The sequence below is a fragment of the Trichomycterus rosablanca genome, chromosome 13 (assembly GCF_030014385.1).
Source record: "Trichomycterus rosablanca isolate fTriRos1 chromosome 13, fTriRos1.hap1, whole genome shotgun sequence".
In the NCBI taxonomy this organism is placed as follows: Eukaryota; Metazoa; Chordata; class Actinopteri; order Siluriformes; family Trichomycteridae; genus Trichomycterus; species Trichomycterus rosablanca.
Genome location: NC_086000.1, coordinates 33,616,644 through 33,642,559, shown reverse-complemented (window position 1 = coordinate 33,642,559; position 25,916 = coordinate 33,616,644). Strand labels below are relative to the sequence as shown.

General features: G+C 39.2%; 1 protein-coding gene across 4 annotated transcripts in view; it reads left to right on the top strand.

Annotated features, from left to right (window-relative positions):
- The first annotated feature begins 3,529 nt into the window (after window positions 1-3,529).
- nrxn3a (neurexin 3a) overlaps window positions 3,530-25,916 on the top strand; it is a 383,783-nt gene continuing 361,396 nt past the window's right edge. For 3 of the 4 annotated variants that reach the window (XM_063007913.1, XM_063007914.1, XM_063007912.1), the window contains exons 1-2: window positions 3,530-3,826; window positions 11,660-11,821. In XM_063007913.1, coding sequence (XP_062863983.1) covers window positions 11,720-11,821 — 102 coding nt within the window. In that variant the 5' untranslated portion in view covers window positions 3,530-3,826; window positions 11,660-11,719. The remainder of the gene's footprint in view (window positions 3,827-11,659; window positions 11,822-25,916) is intronic. The other variant, XM_063007915.1, reaches the window with a different exon arrangement.

The following is a 25,916-nucleotide window of genomic DNA, read 5'->3' as shown; positions in this document are numbered from 1 at the left end:
CATCCATCCATCTATCTATTTATTAATCCATCCATCCATCTATCCACCAACCCACCCTTCCAACCCATCCATCTATAAAACATTTTATATAATACATATACACTAAAATACAGTTTTATTTATTTTCTTTAATCCCAGTGTTAGCAAAAAAGCTAATAGTTTAGGGTATATTTATTCACTGAAAGTCTAATAAGCAATGAAAACAAACCTCTCACTGAATCTTCAAGAGGAATAACGTTTTATTTACACTTTTGTTTTGTCATTATTCTTTAAGTAAAAGTTTTAAACAGATTGCTCAGTTAGCTTAGCATTTTATAATCTGTAGTGGTTCTAACTCACATGTCACGTCAGATCCCTGAACAATTTTAATTTACTTTAGCTACTTCTGCATTTCCGTTCAACCTCTAGCACAGCTGGACACCTTGATGAGCAAATCAGCGCCAAAGCCCAGCAGTCACTGATCAGCATCAATGCCAGACGACGTGGCAAAATGTTTCATTTATGCATGTACTGATCAGATAAGGTTCTGGAGGTTAAACTTGCCAAGTTGCCACTGTTGGGCCCTTGAGCAAGGCCCCTACTTCTCAGTAGCCTACGTAGTATTTGGGCACAAGTGCAAGTCACATTTAGTATGTTAAGTGTATGTTAAGAAGGAAATATATCAATGGTTTCATTACATGAGACTAGCAGCAGTCTGGTTTAATCAATGCAGTTATTAATTCTGGGTCTTTGTCAAATGATCTGATTGTTTTATATGATTTGTGTTGTTTTATTAAACTTTGTAATGAATATAGTGTTTTTTACTGTGGATTTTTTGATTATGTAGTGCATGGACAGTATATTACATTAGAATGGTGTAGCGCCAGTGGAAATAAGACCAACCCATCAGAAATGGAAATGTAGCAGTAAATTATAAACAACAGAGCACACTGAAGGTCCGGCACGGTGGCTAAGTGAGTAGCACTGTTGCCTCACAGCAAGAAGGTTCTGCGTTCGATCCCCAGGTGGTGTGGCCCGGGTACTCCTGTGTGGAGTTTGCATGTGTAAAACATGACGTTAAAATCCTAATAAACAAACAAACAAACACTGAAAATCAAATTTCAAATGTACATCATCTTAATATCAACATAGTGAGAAATGCCAGTACTGCACACACACTTATCGGGACGTGCATGACTGCAAGTCTACTTCTTTTCTGTGACTAAATAAGTGAAACAAATTTCTTTCCAAACATAAAAAGGGAATTGTGGGTAATTTATTAATTAAAATATTCTATTTTATTATGTTATTTAATTTTTGGCATGATCTGGAGCAGTGCTCAAAGTGGGACTTTCCCACCAGTATGAAGTACCAGCACTTCTACATTTTATGTTTGGGTGAACGGTGACTTTTTATTGCGTAACAGCACTTTTCACAAGCTGTCAGTGCTCTTTTTTGCACTAAACATATCAGGTTCTGGGTGATTCAGTCTAATATTAATACTAATAAGACCCATTGCTGTAATGCTAGTCTAAGTAACGTTATACAGCCGGAATTTGAATAAAGGAAGTACTGGCACTGGTCTGAAATGTGGACAGTTACTTCTTATTAATGACAAACCATTTTTTTTTTTTTTTTTTGTGGTTCTGTGTGTTTGTGGTTCTTTTAACAATGACAAAGTTTAAGCTCTTTCCATCTAGTCTTTTACTGGTCACAGCAAATTTGAAGAACTTTTAATTTAGAGAGCGACTTTTCCCATTTTGCTATAGAACCCTGCTTGAAAGTAAGAAAAAATCTGGTTTAATTCAGCAAGGTTAGATTTAGTTTGCAGAACTCATGTTTTATAGCATTTCTGCCTCTTACTTTTAACCTTCATGTCTAATAAATATCATCTAAAGAGCATTTTCTAGCTTTAAGGACAGAACTCTAACTAAAGCAGATCATTCTGATAAGATTTCAGACTCATTCATTCTGTATGTGTTTAGATTTTTTTTCTAACCATCCTGGGATTGTGTCATTGAATTTCCAGATCCTGTTTTTACCTCTTTTAATTTAATACCAATACCAGAGCTATTAAAATAATAATAATAAAAAAATCTGATATTAACATTCTCAGTAACTTGACTGTTGACTGGTTCATGTGGATCATCTGTCTTATGTTTTGATCAGTATTAATCAAGATCCATATTTAATCTGTTTAATATTTGATATTGGATTGCCATTTTGCCTTTATTGTTATTGTATATAAAAATACAACGAAAACCACCTCCTTGTTTCTACACTCACTGTCCATTTTATCACTTACCATATAGAAACACTTTCTAGTTCTACAATTACTGACTGTAGTCCATCTGTTTCTCTACATACCTTTTAAGCCTGCTTTCACCCTGTTCTTCAATAGTCTGGACCCCCACAGGACCACCACAGAGCAGGTAATATTTAGGTGGTGGATCATTCTCGGCACTGCAGTGACACTGACATGGTGGTGGTGTGTTAGTGTGTGTTGTGCTGGTATGAGTGGATCAGACACAGCAGCGCTGCTGGAGTTTTAAAATACCGTGTCCACTCACTGTCCACTCTATTAGACGCTCCTACCTAGTTGATTCACCTTGTAGATGTAAAGTCAGAGACGATCACTCATCTATTGCTGCTGTTTGAGTTGGTCATCTTCTAGACCTTCATCAGTGGTCACAGGACGCTGCCCACAGGGCGCTGTTGGCTGGATATATTTTTGGTTGGTGGACTATTCTTAGTCCAGCAGTGACAGTGAGGTGTTCAAAAACTTTAGCAGTGCTGCTGTGTCTGATCCACTCATACCAGCACAACACACACTAACACACCACCACCATGTCAGTGTCACTGCAGTGCTGAGAATGATCCACCACCTAAATAATACCTGCTCTGTGGTGGTCCTGTGGGGGGCCCTGACTATTAAAGAACAGGGTGAAAGTAGGCTAAAAAAGTATGTAGAGAAATTGATGGACTACAGTCAGTAATTGTAGAACTACAAAGTGCTTCTATATGGTAAGTGGAGCTGATAAAATAGACAGTGAGTGTAGAAACAAGGAGGTGGTTTTAACGATATGGCTGATCAGTACATATGTAAATATAAGTAAAAAGGTAAATAAAGAAGTGTAGCAGTATTGCACAAAATACTGTTATACAAATAACAGTATTAATGCACGACTTGTAAAGTTATTGCACTTCAGTTTACAATGATATTGATGGGGGAGGGGTAGGAGAGCATTATTTATTTAAAGCAACAATGGCTGGAGGTGTGTCCATAAGACTTCATAACGTCTTCCAGACGGAAAAAGAGAAAAGACATTGTGTCCAAGATGAGTTGCATCTTTTAGAATCCCTCTGGCTCGGTTTAGACAGCAAGTTCTGAAGATTTCCTCCGGTGTGGGCAGGGACTGCCAGTAATCTTTTGGGCAGTGTGTATGACCCTTTTGAGGGCTTTCCTGTCTGTAACTGTGCAGTTGACATACGATGCATTAATAAAATATCTAACCGTATCTCTTTCACCTTATGTCTTATTGCAGCCCGGGAGGAGAACGTGGCCACGTTCCGAGGCTCAGAGTACTTCTGCTACGACTTGTCTCAGAACCCCATCCAAAGCAGCAGCGATGAAATCACGCTTTCCTTCAAGACCTGGCAGCGCAACGGGCTCATCCTGCACACGGGAAAGTCCGCCGACTACGTCAACCTGGCGCTGAAGGATGGAGCCGTCTCCCTGGTCATCAACCTCGGCTCTGGGGCGTTCGAGGCCATCGTGGAGCCGGTCAACGGCAAATTCAACGATAACGCCTGGCATGATGTCAAAGTCACACGCAATCTTAGACAGGTAATGCTAACTGCACACAGCTGAGGGTTCGAACGTGTCTGGTGATGAATGTACACAGATGAAATTTGCTAATTTTTATCAGTAACACTTTGCTTAAGCTCTGTGTGGTAAGATGTCATGGCAGGTTACATACAGTAATAGTGATTGAATGTCATGTTATTATTCTTATGATGGCTGATGAGTTATGGAAGAAATGAAAATATGTGTGTATATATATTTTTAAACAAATATGAAAGCTAAAATTCTGAAAATTCATTTTTCCAATTGTCAAACTCAAGGCCTGCGGGCCAAATCTGGCTCGCCACGTTTTATGTGGCCCGCGAGAGCTTAAAAGACATATGATTGTCTTAAAATACATTGTAAAATCTTACATAAACTGCATCTCCCACAATGCATGCCAATTTTGTGACACACAAAGTGACCGCATCCCACCACTAGATGGCAGTGTTTCCACATCAGCGTTTAACTGAGGCGGTTTTCCAACAAGTGATGTTGAGAAATATTTACAAATAATCCCAAAATGTACAAGAAGAGAAAATTGAAGCAGAAGGAATAAATTTAATGAAAGATGGGAAAGTGAAAACAAGTTTGTGCTTCAAGAAGAAAAACCGTCACACGTCTCTTGTGTTATGAGGCCGTGACTGTGTTAAAGGAGTACAATATGAATGTAGATACACATTATAAATATACGTACAGTGTAAATTTAGCATTTTGACACCAAACACAGAATTTAGCCTTCAAGAAAAACAACAAATTGTCCAAGACTTAAAAGGCAGACTGCAATCACAGCAGGATACGTTACAGTCGGCCCTTTGAGGGCCACCATACTGCAGATGTGGCCCTTGGTGAAAATGAGTTTGACACCCCTGGTTTAGGGCTAAACACTGAATTAAAAGCAATAAAATTATCTGACCATAAATGCCTGGTAGCTGGTAGCAAAGTACACATAGTTGCATGGTTATTAATGCATTTGTAAAATATTTAAACCCCTACCCCCCAAGTGTCCTCTTTAAAAAAAAAAAAAAAAAAAAAAAAAATTATATATATATATACCGATTAGGCATAACATTATGACCACCTTCCTAATATTGTGTTCGTCCTCCTTTTGCTGCCAAAACAGCCCTGAAACTGTGATGCACTGTGTATTCTGACACCTTTCTATCAGAACCAGCATTAACTTCTACAGCAGTTTGAGCTACAGTAGCTCGTCTGTTGGATCTGACCACACGGGCCAGCCTTTGCTCCCCATGTGCATCAATGAGCCTTGGCCGCCCATGACCCTGTCGCCGGTTTACCATTGTTCTTTTCTTGGACCACTGCAGACTGGGAACACCCCACAAGAGTGTTTTTGCAGTTTTGGAGATGCTCTGACTCAGTCGTCTAGCCATCAATTTGGCCCTCGTTAAACTCGCTCAAATCCTCACGCTTGCCAATTTTTCCTGCTTCTAACATCAACTTTGAGGATAAAATGTTCACTTGCTGCCTAATATATCCCACCCACTAACAGGTGCCGTGATGAAGAGATAATCGGTGTTATTTACTTCACCTGTCAGTGGTCATAATGTTATGCCTAGTCGATGTATATGGTCATCATAACATGACATTCTAATTTACTGTAAGTTTATAGAAATATGATTCCTGCCATGACGTGTTTAGGACATTATAATGTCAGTCGTCTAATGCGGAGTCTGAGTAAAGTGTTACTTATTTCTCTACAGCGCTTTAATCTAACCTCTCTTTCAGCCCTGACATTTTCTTCTTCACTTACTTCTGCTGTTCAAGTTTGCAGAGAAACTTCTTTTTTTTTCCCCAAGCTTCATACTTTTTTACCTGATGTGACTGAAAGCTATTTGAAGCATTAACCTCCGTCATACACCATCAGAGACATGATGGCTTCAGGAGGCTTCCTCTCCCCCGTTTTGGAGATATTTTCTCCTCACTCTGGTGAATAGCGCCTCTTATCAGGGTGGCAGGGAGTCGCTTCAACCAAGCTCAACCACTTCATTTACCCACAGCCAATTTCTGTCCGACCGTTAAATCGCCAAGTGCACTGCATTCTAAAATATGTAAATGTTTAGGGTGGTTTCGCTCTTCAGAAAAAGGGAAATACTTTTGCATAAGGGAGTGTGTGGAGGAACGGGCGCCGCCAAGCACCATTTAATAAGATTAATGCACGTCTAAAGAAAGTTTGTATTTATTCATACTGGATCTTATTCATTCTAAAGTTGTGTATGATTTATTTATTTTTTTATTTTTTTATTTTTTTTATTTTAAGTATCTAGTGGATGAAACTCATGTCTGCTTGGAGTGTTTGTTAATTGAATTTGAAAAAAGCTTTTAGCAAAATGAGCAAAATGTTCCAAGCACCTTATTTATTGTACTAAAATGATGGGTAATTTAAATATTGTTGATGTTTGTTGTTGCTTTCATCTTTATTATTTTACTCATTATTAAAGTCATGTTGTTCAAGTTATAATTTTAATGTCATTTATTTTCTCTTTTCATAATTTTGAATTACAAATGGTGCTCAGATCAGCACTTTTTTTTTTCTTTTGTGCACTTTATTTATCATTTACTGTATGTATTTACTTTCATTTTTATTCTTACACAACTTTGATGAATAAGAGCCATTGTATGTCCGGTGTATTAACAAACCTCCAGCTAAAACTTAACCCTGACTTACTCAAAGTAACTTATAAACTTTTTACCATTAGTCTGTGTTTAAAATACAAAATGTTCACATGATGTAGATGCATTTTGAGTGAGGAATGCTGGGTATGACATGTCCTCTGGTATTTATTTTAATACTATGTTAGTATTTAATAATTTAACATTAGTTAGTAATTAATTTAAGTACAGAAAGCTCAATATAATTGCAATCCTAAAGTTGAATAAATTAACATTGTTGATGATACTTTATGTCTAAAGCCGTGCATTATAAGTGGATTAAAAACAAAACTGTTTTTAACTTGCTTTTAAATGAGCTTTATACATTACAATGAAATTAAAAGTTTACCAACACTTGAAAGGGACGTCAGTCTTAGGATTTTAATTTTCAGTACTAAATAATTGGAACCCCTTTTTCAAGAATTCTTACAGCGTTCAGAAAAAAGAAAAATGTGAGTTATAAAGTTGTTTTAGCACAAATTCAGATAAGTGCACAAAAGAACAAAAAGTGCTGATCTGAGCACCATTCGTAATTCAGAATTATGAAAAAAGAAAAAAATAATATTACAAGTATAACTTGAACAACACAGCATAACAATGATCAGTAAAAATAATAACTATTGGGAAAAAAAATCAACAACAAACAGTGTAATTTACATTTTCAGCATTTAGCAGACGCTTTTATCCAAAGCGACTTACACACAATTAGCGGAACACGATGAGCAATTGAGGGTTAAGGGCCTTGCTCAAGGACCCAACAGTGGCAACTTGGTGGTGGTGGGGCTTGAACCGGTAACCTTCTGTTTACTAGTCCAGTACCTTAACCACTGAGCTATCACTAGCCCTGTGTCAACAATATTTAAATTATCCAACTAGGATTATTAGCTTGGTAGTGTAAAATGTTACTACTGTACAATGTAGTTTAACTGGCCTCTCAATTTCTTATTAGTAAGGGGAGAAATAAATCAAATCAAACTGGCAGTGAAATGCTTTTGTGACTGCTCGGCCACATTAGTCATTACAAATAGAAATAAATAAATAATATTACAATAAATAATATTGTTTTACATCACTATTAACCTTAAACACTGTGTTGGAATAAAGAATTCCTCACTTCAGTTACTGGTAGTCCATTGCAGTGAAAAGCTCACATGACTGAACAGTGTCACTCATGTTTCAGTGTTTCATGTCTGACCCTTTTTTGATGGATTTGGATTGTATTTAACCATCAGGGCGTATTTTCTCTCAACATAAATGAAAACTTTGGGTTTCCTTTCCAACCTTGGAAAAAATAGCACTTCTGAATTGGTGCTTTTAAATTTGCTTTATACAGTATTGTAGCGTCGAGGATGGGATAGGAAATTGCTCTTTTTGTGAACATGTGGACAAACACCCATTCACACACAGACATTCATACCACATTCACACAGCCACACAGCTGATGATGCATTTCTCGCGTAGCCAGCCCATTTCCAGCGCTGAGCAACACGGTCACGGTAGATCTTGATACCACAGCCGCAAGTCCTTCTGGGTAAAGCTCCGCCCCCTTCTCGTCCACAGCAGCGGGTTGCTACAGTATATTGACAACCGGCTGTTATCACAAGCCATGTGGTTGGCACGGTGGCTAAGTGGGTAGCACTGTCGCCTCACAGCAAGAAGGTCCTGGGTTTGATCCCCAGGTTGGGCGGTCCGGGTCCTTTCTGTGTGGAGTTTGCATGTTCTCACTGTGTCCACGTGGGTTTCCTCACACAGTCCAAAGACATGCAAGTGAGGTGAATTGGAGACACTAAATTGTCCATGACTGTGTTCGATATAACCTTGTGACCTGATGAATCTTGTGTAATGAGTAACTATCGTTCCTGTCATAAATGTAACCAAAGTGTAAAACATGACAATAAAATCCTAATAAACAAACAAATCATAAGCCATGTGATACAATTTAATTACAATATCAGATGAGTTATCTAAGCTTTTCTAATTATCTAAGATTGTTTTTTTAGAACTTTCACAGTAAAACTTTGGCTTTAGGACAAAACTTGTTTTTTCAGTCATAGAAGCATTAACAGAAATCAATAAAATCCCAAGACAACCATCACATGACTTCAACTGTACAAAACAGAACCTTGATGTTTGTTCAATTCTACCAGAACTTAATATTCATTTAATTTGCATAAACTGAAGGTGATTAATATCTAAGCAAAATAAACCATTAATTCAGTATTTATCTTTATTAGTCATTATAACACATTGGTATCATAGTTATATATTTTTTATTGTGACAAACCTTTAATGCAGTGCACAAACTCGTCTACCTGGGCAATAATTCAGGAGTAGGACACTATTTTAGGTGACGCAGTTGAATCTCTGTCTTTATCTCTTTCTTTTTCTCTGTTTCATTCCTCTCGATGACTAACACATCATGTTGGATCAGAACTAACCTCTCATGGACAGAGTCATTGTTTTTACTAACCATTCTGACTAATGCAGCTCCCTAACTATTCATCACGGGTTTGTTTATTTAATTTATTTCATTTTAAGTGACGACTCTTTTGTTCACTGTTTAATTTCCTTTCTTCCCCCCTCCCTTTCCGCAAAGCATTCAGGCATTGGACACGCTATGGTAAACACACTACATTGTCTGGTAGATATCATTCCTATTGTCCTTTTTATTTGGTTTGCCGTGTGCTCTCCTGGCCCTCTTCCTTTTTTCTATGGGGTTCTTTCCAAAACGTCATAATCGACTACTACCTGCCAAAAAAAGGAAATGGGATTCGGCATTCTAGGTGTTTATCACTTTATCCTTTCTACTTCCATTTCTCCTCACTGCTGCCTCTTTTTCTGGTGTTTTCTCTCTCTAAACTTTCTTTTCTCTTCTTTGTTTAAGAGATCTCGAGTTTTTAAGCTGTAGTTGTTTAAGAAAAATAAAAAAGTACATTTCTTTATTTGCTGATTACTGTCGACAGAACTGGCAGAAGCTTTCCATGAAAGAAACAGAATAAATGAAATGGTAGTTCATACTGCTGTTGAGTACGGGAGCTCTGACAGTTGTTTCCAGTACATGAGTGTGCATGACATGCCAATCCATCTACATTCATGTGCATTTCCTCTCCTCTACCACTAACAACATCATATTAACTTGCCCTGCATTATAACTAGGGCCTAACCGATAGACATATTTCTCACCAACCAGTAACACACAGAGAACTAGATGTGAGAGGAAAACTTTTCCTTAAATGCATTCTGATTCTCTTTTTAAATGATTCAGTATTACACAGTTCATTAATATGCATAAATAAAGACTGGGCTACTAATTAAACATTATTATTATTATTTTAATAAAATATACAGTATCTGTTACTACAAGTATAAGTAATTTGGTAATAAAATGTAGAGCGCAGGCCAGCATGAGTGTGTTAGAAACTAGCCAAACTAAATTACTGGTTTAGATTAAAGAAACAATGGTCCAAATGTTAAAAATAAGGCATCATGAGGCGCTCGGGTGGCGCAGCGGTAAAGCTTGCTAGCCCACCAGTGCTAACTCCTTGAGCTTGTGAGTTCGAATCTCATGGACAATGATCGGCTTGTCTGAGGAAGGGACGTCATAAGGTTTTCTCATCACTATTGCACATACGACCTCTGCTGGCTGCTTGTTGGCGTCTGCACAGAGATATATACACTATATGGATCTCCATTTGAGCAGTCAACTACTGCACACGTTTCTGAGGATGGGGAGGGGTGTATTAGTCTTGGCCCTCCTCGGTCAGGAGTGGTGGTCAGCGGCAATAGAGGGGGAAATACAAATAGTTTTTTTTTTGGATATGCCTATGAAGGAAATACATTCATGCATTAATAATAATAATAATAATAATGCATCATATACAGAATTGCGATGCAATAATGTACAATTCGAATCGATCATTCATGGCTCTACTAGTAAGAAGGCATCTTATCCCCTTTCCTCCCAATTTAGAGTAGCCAATTCGCTCCTGGGGACCCCAACAGCGTCCAAGGAGGGTGTATATTTGCCTGACACACACTCCCTCCGACCTCCACCAATACCTTCTCATTCTCCCATGCTTTGGTGGATTTGCGTGTGAGGTCGGCTTCACGTGTGAGAACCACGCCCCTATCTCTGCACACCTCCGCTGTCTGAACAGGCGCCCTGGGCGACCAAGGTCCTTACACAGCGTTTATAGCCTCACCCCTTAGACTGGTCTTCCCACCCAGCAGACTGGAGGCCAATTTTGTCTGCTGGAGTCAATTATGCCTGCTAGAGGGCGCCCAGCCGACCGGTAGCAGAGCTGAAATTTGAACCAGTTCAGATTGCTTGTGTCTGTCAGCATGAAAATCTAGATTAGTGTGTGAGAAAGTTAGACTACATACTAATAAATAAACCGGGTCAGATACACTAGCCACTTTCTTCATATCTACTTACTGTATTTAAAAGTTAGCAAATTGTTGCTAGTTTTATTGAATAACATTATAAGATGTTCTGTAAAGCTTTATCGGTTTGAACCTGCATATAAGTAGATATTTCTGGTCAATCAATATATTGGTCCGGCCCTAATCATCACCTCCTGTGCATGTGTGTGTTTGTGCTGTGTTATTACCATCATCATCGTCATGACATGATGAGTTTCATGGCTTCCGTGTTTGTGCGTGACTGCATCTCTTGTGCATGACTGCATGTCAGTTCAGATGCAAATTAGTGTCTGTCCTCTTCATTTATTAATCAGGTTTCATTCGTTCCACAGCTAACTCAACTGTGTGCTCATCAGTAGCTGCAGTTTCCCACGTGGCACATTCAGAAGCATGCTTTTCAATGTCCGTACTAACTAATTCCTCATTAAAAAGAAACACAATAAAGTACACCACCACAGTCCATAGCAACACTCAGTTGTGACATTCTACTAACTAAACCAGATGTCAAACTAGTCAACTCATTTCTTACACCATCGAAGATAAAGAAAATATTCTGCTGTGATATTTTCTTTACCTGCCCCTCTGAACTGAGACAACAGACCCAAAAAAGCGCCAAATGCTGCTAGTTTATTAACGCCAGACTCCCAGGGTTATACCAGAAAGCTGCTCCTACACATATCAATAGCGTCACAGGTCATCAGTGGAACTCTCTCCCCTTCCTTTCTCCCATACCCACCCTGACAGGTCACCATTTCAGTGGACGGCATCCTTACCACCACAGGATACACACAGGAGGACTACACCATGCTGGGCTCCGATGATTTCTTCTACGTCGGAGGAAGCCCGAGCACTGCCGACTTACCCGGGTCGCCCGTCAGCAACAACTTCATGGGCTGCCTAAAAGAGGTATGTGGCTTTGATTTTTTTTTTGATTGGACGACATTTTATTTAGAGCTAAATACCAGTAATCATGGTCAGAAACTGCATTTATTTTAGGGGTTTAAACAGTATACTGCACTCATAATTATAATGAGGGCCAAAAGTCTGAGCCCACTAGTGAAAATGCTTCTGTTGTGCATCCTTCTTGAATGTAATACTTTTTTTGTTCATAAATCACATAATCAGCAAAACGATTTGAGTGAAAAGTGGATTCTGTCATAAACGTGCATACATTTTTGAAGTACAAGCTCAGTCAACACGCAAATTGATTTACATTTACATTTTCAGCATTTAGCAGATGCTTTTATCCATGGGCGGCATGGTGGGTAATTGGGTAGCACTGTCGCCTCACAGCAAGAAGGTGCTGGGTTCGATCCCCAGTTGCGTCGGTCCGGGTCCTTTCTGTGCAGAGTTTGCATGTTCTCCCCGTGTCTGCGTGGGTTTCCTCTGGGTGCTCCGGTTTCCTCCCACAGTCCAAAAACATGCAGCCAGGCTAATTGGAGGCACTGAATTGTCCTATAGGTACCTAGCCGCTAGGATGCATAAACCAGCGCATTGTAGTGCTAGTCCCAAGCCCGAATAAATAGGGAGGGTCGTGTCAGGAAGGGCATCCGGCGTAAAAACTGTGCCAAATCAATAATGCGGATCACGAACCGCCGGTGGCCCCTAACGGGAGCAGCCGAGGAAATACAGAGAGCAGACGCTTTTATCCAAAGTGACTTACAGTATTGTGACAGTATATTACCTAAGCAATTGAGGGTTAAGGGCCTTGCTCAAGGGCCCAACATTGACAACCTGGCAGTGGTAGGGTTTGAATCAGCGACCTTTTAATTACTAGTCCAGTACCTTAACCTTAAGGCTACAACTGATCTTTAATATACTGAACAGATTCTCATTTTAATACAAGTTAATACATGCTGACATTGTTTAATACAAACACACTAAATACTAATTAAGCCTAAATTCATGTGAGATTTTCAAGGATTCAACTCAAATTATACTCGTTATATGATGATTTGCACCGAACAACATGCCAAATGGAGGCATCTTCACCAGCGGTGTCAGACTTTTGGTCTCCACTATGTTGCAGATAATGGGTAGACGTACATAAATGAATACATAAACTATACACAATACAATGTTTTATTTTTTAAATGGTCAACTGTCTGCATAATTTTGGCCATATATTAGACCTACATTCAGGTGTAGATAATGATAACATAACTATGTTGGGGTAGCACCAGAAAAAGAAAATGTGTTCCAACAGGCTTTATCAGGCACCAGCAGAGCTTTTTTCTCCCTAACTGAATAACAGCAGCACATCTCGAGTCGTTGTCCGTACAGCAAAAGGTGGAACAGGTTGGAAGCAAAAGTTGGTGTAGTGTAATAGATTTAATAAAGCAGATCTGGTCAGAATGATAAAGTGAAATTGAAGCTCCTCCATAATGAAATTCACTGGACTTCTACATTTTCTCGCCACTTGAAATTGTTTCAGCTGTATTTAATTTGCATTTTCAGTTGCACTGAATCATTCCATTAGAGTTTCATTGGCCGGAGAGGAATCTGGCGTGATGAGGCGTGATGAGATTCGGAGTAGCCGCATTCGTCAGGCAGCGATCGTAACACGAGGACGTTTGTGTGGAGTGTGATCTCAGTCCTCTCAGATAATTTAAACTTATTATTATAGAAATGTATATTTTCAATTAGTCCTTACTAAACCATAGTCAATCACTGTGATGTTTTCACACTAAACATGCGTGGTTGTGCAGTTAGCATGAATATTAGCTGTGTATTATGAATCAATACAGTGATTTCCATAGACTATACACACCCCATACAACCCATTCTGCACTTTACCACTTTACTTAAACTAAATCCACCACACCTGCATGTACATGGTGGTGGTGTGTTAGTGTGTGTTGTGCTGTTATGAGTGAATCAAACACAGCAGCGCTGCTGGAGTTTTTAAACACCATGTCCGCTCACTGTCCACTCTATTAGACACTCCTACCTAGTTGGTTCACCTTGTAGATGTAAAGTCAGAGACGATCACTCATCTATTGACGCTGTTTAGGTTGGTCATCTTCTAGACCTTCATCAGTGGTCACAGGACGCTGTTGGCTGATATATTTTTGATTGGTGGACTATTCTCAGTCCAGCAGTGACAGTGAGGTGTTTAAAATCTCCATCAGCATTGCTGTGTCTTATCCACTTATACCAGCACAACACACACAGTACCATTTAAAGCCTGGACACACATTTTGCGGCAGGGAATACATCCATTAGTGTTTACATAATTTTGACTCACTTGGTATATAATCACAGACTCAAAGTACAGCTTTTACACAGTAATCTTTGTACATCTGTACATTTATAGCCTTTAAACATGAATCTGTATATCCTATATTAAACAGATGGCGCTACTGTATGTACGTTAATGTGTAGATTTTGTATTTTATAACTAGGGCCCTAATAAATTCACAGGACAATGTGCTTAATTTCACAGACCTCGTTTTTTAAAAATCACAGATTTCACAGATTTTTAAAGGAAAGAGCCACATGTTTTACTGCAGTCATTAAATAACTCTCATAAATTAAATGATAAAATCAATAGAAGCAACAATACACAGCACAGCTACCTTATCGGGTACGTAAATACTTGTCCGTGTTTTGACACACCCCCTCAGTGTCCACATAATCGGTTTTGTCTAACGGATTTCTAGTGTAACCGGGCATCTTTAGAGTTTGCTGAGTTTATAAAGAAAGAAAGACGAATTATCAGGAGCATAAATACTTTACTGGCTTGTTTTTGGGCACAGACCACAGAGGGATGATCACATGTTTATAGAAAAACACTTTTTTATTGATTATGATATCTCCAAGGAGACAAAATGCACTCAGTATGTAAACACATACATCAAACATTGTAAGCGCACTACACCACAGAAAAGTCTGTTACACTAACTTAACTATGATGGCGTATAATGCCGTATGATTGCTAGGACCACCTCATATTTCATACACTATACGAATGAAAAATGTTAAATCGCTAAACACAAACCTTAATATGCAAATTGCACATTACATGGGAAGCGACCCATTTCAAGCCCCTGATGCGATTTTCATGGCCGTGAATTAGGTAGGGCCTTAATCATGAGTATTTATAATTGTGAGGGACTATGCACCTAAGATTTTCACTCACCTGTGTTCCTGTGACGTGACAAAGTGATTTGATTTGTATACAGCAGTGAAATGATCACATTCTGCATAGATACGTATTTCAGCTGAAGAAAGTTGTGCATAAGATAAAAACGTTTTGTATGCCGTGCCATTGCTGTGAACGATTTTCACTGGGAGACATAAACTGAGAAAAAAAATCTTAGCCAAGCAGGGCTTCTATTGAGATGTGATGCAGATAATGCACTCAGCCATTCACAGCTAGAGGCAAATAAATCTAGCATACATTTGGCTTTTTAAGCTTTTTGAAAAACCTTAACAATGTACTGAGCCTAACCCTGTTAAAAATATGTAGACTGCACTGCCAAAATCTTGGAATTTGGTTCAACTACTACAATGCTGCCTAATGACTATCAAATACTTAATGACTATCAAAAGCAGCTGATTGGGATAAAATGAGCTAAAGAACAAACTCCTGTCTGCTCTCATTTATATTTTTGGCATTTAGCAGATGCTTTTATCCAAAGCGACTTACAGTTATGACTGAACATGATTTTTGAACAACTGAGGGTTAAGGGCCTTGCTCAAGGGCCCAACAGTGGAAACTTGGTGGTGGCAGGGCTTGAACCGGCAACCTTCTGATGACTAGTCTAGTACCTTAACTACTGAGCTATCACTGACCAGCGCGGCAATGCTGTTGTTTCTTATGGAGTTTGACATTACAAAGGTGACTCTCAGTGCCACCCTTGTAATGTGTGGGATTTACTGACTTTCAAGTCCAACATCAGTGTGCTTTTTCACTAAGTGGGCACAAATGCTCACAGACACATTTAAAAAATCTGTAAAAAGTCTTCTCAGACAAACTGTGTGCAACTCATATAAATACTTAGGGTGCATTCACATGAGAAGCAGCAAAACCACTTTTGTCATCTTGGAGTTATCATAGGGCATTATGATGAGGCTTGAACCAGCAACATTTGAATGACTAGTGACTAGTCCAGTACCTTAACTGCTGAGCTACCACTGCTCTCATCATGTTTTGTGTATCTGTGTTAATGACCAACTTGACTGTGTTGTGATTGGTGGTCCAGCTTTAAATTTATGACTTTATGACAAGTTTCGCCCTCTGTGGGGATACTATTATTTGTAAGGGCTTTTGTTTTGTTTCTAAACCCCTGACCAACCTCTGACTGTCGACTTTGCTGTTGTTTTTTATGGAGTTTGACTTTTGCCGCGTTGGGCTCACACTTTTTGCACTTGCACTCGGCACAGCACTCAAAGTTCACCTGATTAAACTTTGACCCAGTTTGCCGCTGATCTTTTCAAAGAGTCCTCAATGAAATGAACTGTTTGATATAACCGGTAAAAGCAACTCAGGTCGTACAAATAAAGCTTAATGTGAACAAAACTTATAATAAAACAACGAGCAAGGAATTTCATCAGTGGGGAGAAACGAGCAGTAATAATTAAGAGAGGTTTAGTGTTTCTGTGTCGTTCTTTAAATACATTACATACATTACATACAATACAAAGCTGATTCTCACAATTTCTCAGAACCTCGAGCTGTAACACAAGTTTGAAAGTGAAACAGTGAGGAAAATCCAGATAAACACAGATACACGTGGAGCTTTCAGACTGGATTAAATGGTTATTCCACACAAATGTAGATTCGTCTCATATTCACACTTTGATGCTGTTTTACTGTACCGCTTAAACCGAGCGCTGAACAAAACGGCGGCTTGCACTAAGGCTCGCAGTGAGCAAAAACATTTCTCATGAAAATACACCCTTACTGTTTTGGAATGGAATGTCCAACAAGCAGTAGAACTTCACCTGCAGTTTCAGTTGAACCATTAAACCATTAAAACCATTAAAAATTATTCTCAGACAAACTGTGGGCAACTTCATATTAATTCTTATGGTTGTGGAATGGGGTGTCCAACAAGCTCATGGTCAGGTGTCCCCATCCGTTTGGTCAAACACTGTTATGTATCCTGACAACTTTTATTTATTAGTGTTTGTTTATAATAAAGAAATGTTCAGATAATCCTTAATAATTAATCCTGCATGATTAGCTTCACATAATCTTCTGCAGTATTGACGTTATGCAGATCCTCCTCTTTGCACCGTTCTTTGTCATAAACATATTTTTTCTCAGGCTGCAATCACTAAATTGATAGTTCCTTAATTTCACTGAAAGTGGGCATTTAATCTATACAATGGACAATAACAGGATCCTCACTAAACCTTGGGTGGTCTGCATCACACATACCGCCTTTCATTGTCTTCAGCTTTTTAAAAACTCTGAAGAAGTCCATCCATTCTCATCAATTTAGAAGCTAACTACTTTTCCCACTGCCGTACCCAAACCCTCGCACATTAGCTTTTCAATAAAGCCTCATTACGGGGACCTTTTCTCCCTCAGCATCTGCAAAAGTGGAGCCCATCTGAGATTACAGTAATCAGTTTCATAAGTGGTGTGATGTAACTGGTGCTTGTGCAACACTGGTACCCGCTGTGCCAGCGGGATGAGCAGTGTTTCTTAAGCTCGGAGTGGACAGTTTGGGTGTTAGTAGCTTTATGTGCAATTTTCTCCCATTGTTCTAACTTACGGTCTCATACTGACCGGAAAGTGTTTTATTTATTTATTCTTTTACATTTCATTTACAGTTTTGGCATTTAGCAGATGCTTTTATCCAAAGCGACTTGGAGTTATCAGAGGGCATTATGTTGAGGCTTGAACCGGAACTCTTTAATGACTAGTCCAGTACCTTAACCCCAGAGCTACCACTGCTCTCATTATGTTTTGTGTATCTGTGTTAATGACCCACGTGACTGTGTTGTGATTGGTGGTCCAGCTTTAAATTTATGACTTTATGACAAGTTCCGCCCTCTGTGGGGATACTATTATTTGTAAGGGCTTTTGTTTTGTTTCTAAACCATTGACAGACCTCTGACTGCGAACTATTGTCTTCATTTTTCTTTAACGGTTGCAGTCGTTTTAAACTGTTGTGATATAGATATTGCAAGATATTGCATTTTTAACAGCTTTACTAGACTTTCTCCTGTGCTGTCTGATTAAATCAGCCTTCCTACACACTCCCAAAGCTCAAACTGACCTAATTCTCATGATGGTGGCTTGTCACAAATGTCAGCTCTGTACCCTAAGGCACTCGTGCAAAGCGCTGGTCCTGGAGTACTGCCGCCCCGCTTACATTACTGTTACATGTTACTGATTCCACTTGTGCATACAGTAGGGAACCGTTAAACTGTCTTAAATAAGAACAGTAACAGTGCAAATAGAACAACAATACAAAATAGGGCAGTTGTAGCCTAGCGGTTAAGGTACTGGACTAGTAAGCAGGAGGTCGCTGGTTCAAACCCACCACTGCCAGGTTGCCACTGTTGGGCCCTTGAGCAAGGCCCTTAACCTCAATTGCTCAGACTGTTTACTGTAAGTCGCTTTGGATAAAAGCATCTGCTAAATGCCGAAAATATAATGCAAAACAGTAACACTGACAGTAATAATACTAGATGTAAATAGTAATAAGAATAAACACACACACACACACATACACACACAGCAGTGTTGGCAGCCTAAAACTGGTGTGTAACCTTTCTCTAAACCTCATATTTATTTGTTCAGAAATGTGCATACATACATGTTGACGTCAAAAGTGTCCATGTACTGTACTTTGAAGAAACATTTACAGTGTATCACAAAAGTAAGTACACTCCTCACATTTCTGCAAATATTTCATTATATCTTTTCATGGGACAACACTATAGACATGAAACTTGGATATAACTTAGAGTAGTCAGTGTACAGCTTGTATAGCAGTGTAGATTTACTGTCTTCTGAAAATAACTCAACACACAGCCATTAATGTCTAAATAGCTGGCAACATAAATGAGTACACCCCACAGTGAACATGTCCAAATTGTGCCCAAATGTGTCGTTGTCCCTCCCTGGTGTCATGTGTCAAGGTCCCAGGTGTAAATGGGGAGCAGGGCTGTTAAATTTGGTGTTTTGGGTACAATTCTCTCATACTGGCCACTGGATATTCAACATGGCACCTCATGGCAAAGAACTCTCTGAGGATGTGAGAAATAGAATTGTTGCTCTCCACAAAGATGGCCTGGGCTATAAGAAGATTGCTAACACCCTGAAACTGAGCTACAGCATGGTGGCCAAGGTCATACAGTGGTTTTCCAGGACAGGTTCCACTCAGAACAGGCTTCGCCAGGGTCGACCAAAGAAGTTGAGTCCACGTGTTCGGCGTCATATCCAGAGGTTGGCTTTAAAAAATAGACACATGAGTGCTGCCAGCATTGCTGCAGAGGTTGAAGACGTGGAAGGTCAGCCTGTCAGTGCTCAGACCATACGCCGCACACTGCATCAACTCGGTCTGCATGGTCGTCATCCCAGAAGGAAGCTGACGCACAAGAAAGCCAGCAAACAGTTTGCTGAAAACAAGCAGTCCAAGAACATGGATTACTGGAATGCCCTGTGGTCTGATGAGACCAAGATAAACTTGTTTGGCTCAGATGGTGTCCAGCATGTGTGGCGGTGCCCTGGTGAGAAGTACCAAGACAACTGTATCTTGCCTACAGTCAAGCATGGTGGTGGTAGCATCATGGTCTTGGGCTGCATGAGTGCTGCTGGCACTGGGGAGCTGCAGTTCATTGAGGGAAACATGAATTGCAACATGTACTGGGACATTCTGAAACAGAGCATGATCCCCTCCCTTCGAAAACTGGGCCTCATGGCAGTTTTCCAACAGGATAACGACCCCAAACACAACCTCCAAGATGACAACTGCCTTGCTGAGGAAGCTGAAGGTAAAGGTGATGGACTAAACCCAATTGAGCACCTGTGGCGCATCCTCAAGTGGAAGGTGGAGGAGTTCAAGGTGTCTAACATCCACCAGCTCCGTGATGTCATCATGGAGGAGTGGAAGAGGATTCCAGTAGCAACCTGTGCAGCTCTGGTGAATTCCATGCCCAGGAGGGTTAAGGCAGTGCTGGATAATAATGGTGGTCACACAAAATATTGACACTTTGGGCACAATTTGGACATGTTCACTGTGGGGTGTACTCACTTATGTTGCCAGCCATTTAGACATTAATGGCTGTGTGTTGAGTTATTTTCAGAAGACAGTAAATCTACACTGCTATACAAGTTGTACACTGACTACTCTAAGTTATATCCAAGTTTCATGTCTATAGTGTTGTCCCATGAAAAGATATAATGAAATATTTGCTGAAATGTGAGGGGTGTACTCACTTTTGTGATACACTGTATGTCCTAACAGTCTTAGTATTTTTTAATTACTCTCAGCAGATTTTTCATATAAATTTCATAACATTAAAAATGTCCTGGGGGGTGGCACAGTGGTTCAACAAAAAGCAAAAAGGTCCTGGGTTCAATTCCCAGGTGGAGCGGTCCGGGTCCTTTCTGTGTGGGTTTCCCACGGGAGCTCCGGTTTCCTCCCACAATACAAAGGCATGTAAATGAGGTTTACTGAAGATACTAAATTCTCCATGACTGTGTTTGACATGAAACTTAAACTGATGAATCTTGTGCAAGCAGTAACTACCTGTCCTGTCATGAATGTAACCAAAGTGTGTAAAACATGACATTAAAATCCTTATAAATAAAAAATGCCAAACTAAATACACAACTCAAATATTTTATATACTTTGTGTTCTTCAGCATTTTATCTCAATCTTCACTATTAATAGCCCCAAGTGCATTTTTATTTATTGTGTTTTAAGTCACCATCATTAATATCATCATCAGCACATTAAATTTCACGGGTTTGTTGTTGGTGGAGTCTGAAAGCGCAGTTATTCAAATTTTAGTGTTTTAGGAGCACTCCACCTTGTGGTTTGGAATGTAAACTGCAGTTTAACAACAGTCCCAGTAAACCTGCAGAAACAAAGGTGTATAAACACCAACCATGAGCTTGCTTGTCCCTCTGTGCAGTCACTTATTAATCCATTATAGATCTTTATAGATATTTTTTTACACAGAAAGGAAACATTTTGGGCCTTTCCCAAAAATTTTTAACAAATGTAAGTAGTTTATTTTATATCTTTGATTTTATAAATGAACTAAATATTTGTTCATATAATTTTGACTATATAGTGTTTGTCTGAACCTCCAGAGCTTTTTTTACATTCTGTCATGACTTCATGTTAAAATATTTTTATTATTAATTTGTGGATGTCTTACCCTGAGGTACTTTGCAAAACCCTCTTCTAAGTAATAAAACAAATTAAAACTTGCACCAAAAATCAGTGTTGCAATTAGAAATGTCCACCTCCCTCACCTTTAAAGGAATAATTGTAATGTGCATAGAACTAAAAAAGTAATATACTACAAGAAATTAAAGTTTATATAGTCATTTAAACAATTAATTTTTGGTTTCCTGATGCAGCCAGGCAGGTTTGCTGCTGTATCATAAGACATAGCCACTGCCCATTTGGTGCAATGAAATGATCTCCTTTTCTCAGCTTTGTGAGCAGCTCTTTTGTGTTTTACTGTGGTTGAAACACACCTTGAACACTTGAATCTCTGGGTGGTGTTTATGTAATCACAGTTGAAGCAAATAAATGCTGGTTATAGAGTCTTAATGGTTTAATCATGTAGGGCAGTTGTAGCCTAGTTCAAGCCCCACCACTGCCAGGTTGCCACTGTTGGACCCTTGAGCAAGGCCCTTAACCCTCAATTGCTTAGATTGTATACTGTCACAGTACTGTAAGTCGCTTTGGATAAAAGCGTCTGCTAAATGCCGAAAATGTAAATGTTGTGGCTGAACTTTAGGTCCTACACACTAGCACTAGGTTTTAAGATCAGTCATATTATGTAGGTATTAAATAATTGTGACATGGCAGCATTAAGAATATATCCTGCTCCTATAAAATACCACATCGTTCATTGTCTTTATTTATTGACTGCATCATTTAATTAGTAAATCAGTTGTTTAAGGCAAAATGTAGCTCTACAGAGAATTTAATTTCTTATTTTATTGACAAAACTAAATTACAAAATGTCTTGATATGTGTGTATTTTAGCAAGTGCATAATAATGTACTTGTACTGGTAACCAGTGAGGACTCTTATGGTTACTACAACCCCTGGCAAAAATTATGGAATCACCACTCTTGGAAGATGTTCTTTCAATTGTTTAATTTTGTAGAAAAAAAAGAAATCACAGACATGCCACAAAACTATCATTTCTCAAACTGTCAACCCTCTGGCATTAAGAAACAATAAAAAAAGAAACAAATATAATAGTTGTGGTCAGTCACAATTGCTTTTTTTTAGATCAAGTAGAGGAAAAAATTATGGAATCACTCAAATCTGAGGAAAAAATTATGGAATCATTAGAAAACACTGCACCATTATTACTTTGTTGCACCACCTCTGGCTTTTATAATGGTTTAAACTCTATAAGGCATGGAGTTAACTAATGACAAACAGTATTCTTCATCAATCTGCCTTCAACTGTCTCTTGCTGTTGCCAGATCAGCTTTGCAGGTTGGAACCTTGTCATTGACCATTTCCTTCAATTTCCACCAGAGATTTTCAAATGGATTGAGATCCGGACTATTTGCAGGCCATGCCATTGACATTATATGTTTTCTTGAAGGAAAGTTTTCACGTCCTTTGCCCTATGGCAAGATGCATTATCATCTTGAAAAATGAAGTCATCATCACCAAACATCCTTTCAACTGATGGAATAAGAAAAGCGTCCAAAATTTCAATGTGGACTTTGGCATTTATTGAAGACCATCTCCCCTGTGCCTTTACCCGACATGCAGGCCCATATCATCAACAACTGTGGAAATTAACATGTTTTCTTTAGGCAGTTATCTTCATAAATTTCACTGGACAGACACCAAACAAAAGTTCCAGCATCATCACCTTGCCCAATGCAGATTCGTGATTCATCACTGAAGATCACTTTTATCCAGTCACCCACAGTCCACGATTGCTTTTCTTTAGCCTACTTTAACCTTGTTCTTTTCTTTTTAGGTGTTAATGATGGCTTTTGTTTGGCTTTTCTGTATGTAAATCCCATTTCTTTTAGGTGATTTCTTACAGTTCAGTCACAGACATTGACTCCACTTTCCGGCCACTTGTTTCTCATTTGTTTTGTTGTGCATTTTCTGTTTTCAAGACATATTGCTTTGTTTTCTATCTTGATGCTTTGATGTCTTACTTGGTCTACCAGTATGCTTCCCTTTTACAACCTTCCCATTTTGTTTGTACTTGGTCCAGATTTTAAACACAGCTTACTGGGAACAACCAACATCTTTTGCGACATTCCACAATGATTTATCTTCTTGAAGGAGTTTTATAATCCTCTCATTTGTTTCAACTGACATATCTTGTGTTGGAACCATGATTCATGACAATCTGCTTTGTGCAACAGCTCTCCGAGGTGTAAGCACTCTTTTTAAACTGAAGAATAATTAGCAAATCTAATCTGCTGCAGATGTTTTGTTTTTAAACTGCAAATTACAGAGTGATTCCATAATTTTTTCCTCAGATTTGAGTGATTCCATATTTTTTTCCTCTACTTGATCTAAAAAAAGCAATTGTGACTGACCACAACTATTATATTTGTTTCTTTTTTTTATTGTTTCTTAATGCCAGAAGGTTGACATTTTGAAAAATGATAGTTTTGTGGCATGTCTGTGATTTATTTTTTTTCTACGAAATTAAACAATTGACAGAACATCTTCCAAGAGTGGTGATTCCATAATTTTTGCCAGGGGTTGTAGCTGCTAGTCATTTGTCACTCTGTTGGGCTGCTGCACTGAAAACACTGATGTCCTTTTCTCCAGCTGTGAACTGGGTCAGAGCAGTAAAGATTTGACAGATTGGGCAAACCATTGTGTTCCCTCATCCCCTCCAACTAATGCATTTGGATAAGCGCTGTAGGAATGGGAATAACTGGCATGAATTCAGGCCTGACCAGTTCCAGGAACAGCTGTACCATTTTGCCCTCACCGTGTCAGTGCTGCTTTGAGGTTGTAATGGAATAGATACGCTAGTTAAAGTGGAGGGTGCAAAAAATGGAAACTGGCAAAGCTGTGGTCACATTTGCTTTTTAGCAGGTGAAATCACATGTAATTTTAGTATTACACCAGGGAAAGATCCATCACTTTAAATGTAATTACTCATGGGGAATTAATTATCCAAATGATCTGAGTTATTGTAAGAAAGAGTCTAGTAGAAATGTAACTCACGTACTGTGTTCCTTGTTACGCATAATCAGTAGAGGAAGAAAAAAATCCTGACAGTTCATGCTTTGACGGATGACGCTGCTCACAAACAATTAAGCTTTTCATTGTCATGTGTTTAGAGGCTGTCATGTACGAAGAAGCCTTTGCTCTTGATTTTTCTTTGTCTGTTTGATCAGCAACAAATTTCACTTGATCTTTAAGGTGCTGAATTTAGATTCAGGGCTTTTTTCTTGCTAGCAGCCTTTGACTGGTTGACTGGTAATACTATAGCACGATTTCCAAAGCATAATACATATTAAATAGATAGATCGATCGATCGATTGACTGGTTCAAGCCCCACCACTGCCAGGTTGCCGCTGATGGGCCCTTGAGCAAGGCCCTTATCCCTTAATTGTTGTCTATGTAGCCACTGTGGTCGACATATTAGTTATAAGCTTCATAACAATTTAGTATTTAATTCATTTAAACAATAAAATACCCTGTAATGCTTTCCTGCCTTCATATTTCGCCAAAAGGGTAAAATATCATAAAGAAGCACCAGCTTTAGCAGTTTACAGGTATGAGAATTAACATATTTGTTCATTACACAGACATAGAAGAAATAAAATAATTTTTCACAAGAAAAGATTTAATTAGCTTCCATTTAGAAAAGTATTCATGGACTGACCAAAAGCAAGCTGTCTCCACTCGGCCGTGAGCCCTCATGCAAGACGTCAACCGACTGCCACCTGGCATCCTTGACTGGTGAATAATCCATACCAATTTCCAACTTTTCACCAGCTTGACCTGGGAGCCATTAATTCTGTGAGAGTGGTGGGCAGGCTGTGTAGGCAGAGATTTATAGTATGGGCAGATAGCTGTGGATGATGAATTGGCATGTCACTGTGGGCCCACCACAGACTGAGAGGGGGCTACGGACACATGGGCTGACGCAAAGTTTTTCAACCACCGCTCGTGCGTACGACTGCCACACCTCAGTCTTAGCTTCAAACTAACTTAAGCTTAAAACCAGGATGTGTGACCGGTGGGTACTGGCTTTCCCTGCATATCATTAAACATTATTAAAAGTTTAGAAAAAATATGAATGTCAGGGTGTTCACCACTAGCCCAACAGTGCTGAGATCTACAGCTCCTGAGAATCTCAGCTTTGCTATCAACCGGCCGGGTGTCTTCACAGACACACGATTGACTGCATGGGAGAGTGGGTGATCACAGATGGCAGTGCCGATCCTGGCTACAGAAAGTCAGTGATCAGTTCAATCAGCATCTGCGTCGGAGGGGGTGTGTGACACCCTCAGCTCTTCTTGATCGGGGCGCGGTGGCGGCATTAACAAAAGACAATAATAATAATCACAAAAAGTTTTAGTAGGTTGTGACTGAATTGTGTGCAAACAGGAAAAAAAGATTATTGTTATTATTCTTGTTATTATTATTCATTCATTTCCCATCGGTTTATCCTGGTCAGGGCCATGGGGGGTGAAATTCACCCTGGACAGGTCACCACTCTATCGCAGGGCAAACACACTCACACACACACAGCCTGACTGCATGTCTTGGGACTGTGGGGTACCTCCAGAGGAAACCCACACAGACACGGGGAGAACATGGAAACTCCACACAGAAA